Raw genomic sequence first — 4,829 nt, forward strand, 5'->3', positions numbered from 1 at the left:
AAGACTTGAAAATACTCTTGGGTCTCCAAATAAAATACAACATTAGGACACAGATTTCTATATCTTATTTTACTGTGTAATTGAATTAATAATACTGGAATTGATTAAATTTCAAATAGAGATTTTATCATCAATGATTTTATCTCAATGATACATACATAATATTGATTTTATTTATCAATACTCTATGACTTACGGAACTCTCAGGGACTATGTACATTTAGATTCATATCTAGACAGGAGACACGTGATTTATTATGATAGTAATGTTTGTTACATGTTAGAACGTAGTATTTTAACCCGATATATCGGCCAATCCATTTAAAGCGATCTCTCAACTGCTCGACCCGTTAACGCGATTCACAAGCGGATTTCTACGGTCTCAGAACCACCGTCCTCGCCGCCCTCGAAGGCTTTGTATGACTCCACCTTTTTACGGACTCGCCACCACGGAATACCGAGGAATTACATTCGTTAACCCCGATTGATCCCGAGAGCGTTTTTGTCATTGCGCTCGCTTTATGGACGAGACTTCTCTTCGATAAGCTCACACTCGCACTCGCTCGCATCGTTTATTAACCAAATATAAATTCGGTTTAACGTGAATAGTCATTATCATGTTGAACAGTCGTTTTCTCATGAAAACAGTTTCCACGCTAGGCGAGAAAAATGAGAAAAATATCATTACTCGAGATGTGAAACACACGAGATTGTGCAAGAAAGATCATTGTTACGAAATAATTACGACAGCAAGAATGCAGCTAATTAACTGTTATATGTAGCATAATAAGTTAAATATTATCTAGTATTAAATATTATCTACAGATGATTTTATTATTTTGTGTTTTATTAATTATTTATATCTTATTCTTTAATTAATTGAAAAATCTGCCAAAATAAAATTCATTTGAAATCAATGAGAGATTCTCCTTACCAAGTTAGTTAATTCGCAGAAAGCTTTTTATTTTATATTACTTTGATAATAATCTGGGTGTTATAATCGTGTATAAAAAAAATTTACTTCGAATTCATAAAAGTGTCCATAAATGAAATTAGTAAAGATCGTTTATTAACGCTCTGTGCATAATGCTTGTAAATGCTGTACTGTTCGAAGCGAAATGAGTTCTTAATTCAATTAACCTGAATGGAACGATGCTGGCATTGGCAATATCAGTGAACACGATATACATGATAATACCGCTCCAAGCTGGCACTTTTGATTATTATTTCGATAAGAAATCAAATAATAATGTTTGGTTTGTTGACAACAAATACCGTGATTAAGGTAATATTAACGCGATATCTGTCACGACAAGCTTTATATCACTCTTATTTTTTTCCGGTATGATAAGTCGCTTTACAAGTTTCAAAGTACTGATTTCATCGTGTATTTCTCAAAATGTATTATAACAGGAATAATGAATTATGAGAATTAAAGCTAAATCTTGAACAAGCTTTTTTGGCTTTATAATCTTTGACGCAGTTCAGAATAGTTTGATCATTATAATAAGAACATTTTCTTATATACTGTAGAATGTTTCTTTAAATAATGTAGAAATTAAAATTTTTTTATTAAAGATAGAAAGGTACATTTAATGTAGATTTAATTTATATATAGTAATAGATAATATATATAATTATATATAAAAGAAAAACTTTCTTAATCATGCAAAGATATGATCAAAAACTAAATATTCCGAAAAATAATGAGATATTAGAAAAACCTGTAAAAAATATGCATTTTTTTCTACTTTGTACAGATTCTATAAATATTATTTTCTAAACAGCTAAATATTTGTACGATGATATATCTCGCGGTGAATTTGTTGGTTTTATATATTGTGGAGGAGTGATTAAGAACGATTCACTCCATTACACGTTCGCACCGGATGGCGAAGCATTAGTATTTATTAACCTAAAGTCACCCTGTAATTAACGTAATTGCCAGCTCGAGGTATTCCACGAAGACTGTGGAAATGACTTGCTATAAGCGCATGTGGCTCGATTTCGCGAGATTATTAATGAATAATCTCACACAACACACTTTGAAATACTTTGAGTCGTACTTGTATATACATTATGTATTTGAAATAACCGATTCATGAATGATTGTGTCAATAATATTATATATTATTTATACTTATTTATATTAAACGTACGAAGTATTAAATTTATTGATTTAACAATAAATGTCATGTATTTTATATATATGTGTGTATCTAATAATTAATTTATATATTATACCTAGATTATATTTAATGTATTATATAATTGCCGCGCGTTATTAAAAATCTGAGTAGCGATCCTCAAACGATGATGTACTCCAAGCTGATTCAAGATTATTGTCGTCGTGTTGCGCTGTTTACTAGAAAATACGATGCAGCACCAACAAATTGAGAGAAAGGCAGTCGAAAGATACCGCACCTCGCAATGCATGGGGTTAGTGCACGTTTCCAAGGCTTCCTCTCGAAACGCGATACAGTAGGAGTGCTAGTGTGAAGTGCAACGTGCTCGAGCACAGAGAATACACTTTCGTGCTTTTCTCAAATATTCTCAATTCTAGCGCATACTATTAATTGTAGAACAAAATGAACGAAATGAGACGATCTTTTTATCTTATCTTTTATGATGAAATTTTTATTTTGTCAAAAGATATTTTAATTTAATATAATTTAATTTTAAGATCAAAGTGACAAAAGTGAGTAGTCGAAAAGTTAATCGTCCCGATAAAAGGTCCTCTATGCAGCAACATTAACGATTTAACTTGCATTGACCGAACCTACATTTATTACACTCTCTCATTGATTTTTTACATATATTCGAGGAGATGTATAGGTTGGATTTAAAAGATTTAACAACTTGACATACATTTTCATAGCACAAAAGCGTAAAATATTACAAATTAATAAAAAAGTATTATCTGAATTACGAAATATATATTAGGTTGAGAGAGTAATAATTCCTATTTTAAAGAAATAATAATTTCCGTTTTAGTATATGGATTTTATTTTTCAATAAAAAACAATTATATTTTAATAAATTATATTTTCGCCATTATTTGCAATAATCCGTTGCCATTCCACCAATTGCTTTCTACTAACGATTTTAAAGCTTCATCAAAGTCTGTTGAGCGCCCTCGTCTGAGTTCTACTTTCAACATATCTCCAGAATTAAATTTTGCGAACCAATTTCGTACTTCTCATATAGGATTTTACAATCAGTTCAGTACTGGCTAAGTTATTTTAGCCATTTGTCAATGATGGCTTAATATTGATTAACAGAACCTTCACCATCTGTTGACAATCGTAGCGTTGACTAAGCAATGATTTCATTGTAACTATGGTTGGCTACCTCCTAGTGACCTTATATGGATTGTCTGTCTGTTGTGACTCTCTCCTTGATCATAAATATTGTAAATTTTTTAGCTACCTCCATAGCATTTTTTCCCTGCTTAAATTCCAATAATATATAGATTTGACAAATATACATTCTTATTTCCTTCATTTTAAAGTTGAGAAATTTATTATTTTATTCCGACGTGTATCACCGTCGTTGTAAGACTGCGAAATACTTATTTGTTTCAAACATGGTCTGATCTGTATGATGAATCATTAGGGTGATAAATGTATCATTACAATTTATTCCCAGAAATGGAAATTATTAATGATTTAATCTAATATTTGTGATCTAATATTTTGTTCGTACAAACACGAACATAATATCGAATAATTCGGTAAATTAATTAATTGGTTATTATCAAGAATATTGTATTGCCATTGAAACATCGATCAATTGTTTTCAAGTATCTATAATAAATTAGTAGTGGTTGTGTGTATTATATTAGCGTGTGTATATTATATTGGTGCTTATTTGAGGTTTCTATTTTCGACGAAACTGGGAGATGACCTATCGAGTGCCGGAATTCGATTTACCGGAAATGACAATCCCGGGATATATGTGGTACCGGATGTCTTTCGTGAAGAGGCACTTCGTTTCTCATTTTCTCGATAAAGAGAGACCTCGCCACGGTATATCGAGAAGGAGACGAGTAAGATATCCATCAGACAAGACATTTCTTCAGCCGCGAGACGAAAAGGTGAAGTCAACTTTGCAGATATACGCTGCGACTTATAGTCCATCTGAATAATTTCCAGTATCTCGTTGATCCATCTCGGAAAATATGTATGAGATCTCACTTGCGCGCACGTGCACATATGCACCCTGTTAACTTGTTAAACGAGATGAATCTTGCAATTTTATATTTGTTGAAATCAAATCAAAAAATAAATTCCATAAAATTGGACATATATATTTCATCGTTGTATAAGTGATCCCTATGTTTCGAATTTTCTCTGTTTTACACTTTTCCTTCCATCTTTTCTCTTCCATGATATTACATTACTAACAAAGTATTAAGAAAACTTGCTTCGGATTATTTGCCAATATTCTCCAACTTTTGTCTATAAGTTAATCAAGTAAATTAAGAAACTCCGTTTTAATTACGCTTTCATCAAATTTTCGATGATGAAGAGTCGCCTCCAGGGCGATTTTCCCGATGAAGTAATCCGACGTCGCCAAGAATGGCGATAGTGGATACAGATAGAGCAGTGGGTAGCGTCGGTTCCCCACCAACTTGGCCAACGTCAGCGCGGCGCCTCCGCGCGATGAGAAATGCAAGATCGGTGCCAGACTGCTATTCCTCCTCTTTTTGAGAGAGAGAGAGAGAGAGAGAGAGGAAACGGTAAACTAGTATAACCGTAACCGTTCTCGCTGTCTCTGTCGTTCGTTTGTCGTCGTCGGTTCGGTTGTTAGTGTTCGTTCTTTACTAT

General features: G+C 32.7%; 1 protein-coding gene across 1 annotated transcript in view; it reads left to right on the forward strand.

The window, feature by feature from the left end:
* The first annotated feature begins 3,901 nt into the window (after positions 1-3,901).
* Positions 3,902-4,829, forward strand: part of LOC105625703 (ubiquitin-like protein 3) — a 12,965-nt gene continuing 12,037 nt past the window's right edge. The window contains exon 1 of the mRNA XM_012207027.1: positions 3,902-4,096. Coding sequence (XP_012062417.1) covers positions 3,902-4,096 — 195 coding nt within the window. The remainder of the gene's footprint in view (positions 4,097-4,829) is intronic.

The sequence above is a fragment of the Atta cephalotes genome (genome assembly GCF_000143395.1).
Source record: "Atta cephalotes unplaced genomic scaffold scaffold00003, whole genome shotgun sequence".
In the NCBI taxonomy this organism is placed as follows: Eukaryota; Metazoa; Arthropoda; class Insecta; order Hymenoptera; family Formicidae; genus Atta; species Atta cephalotes.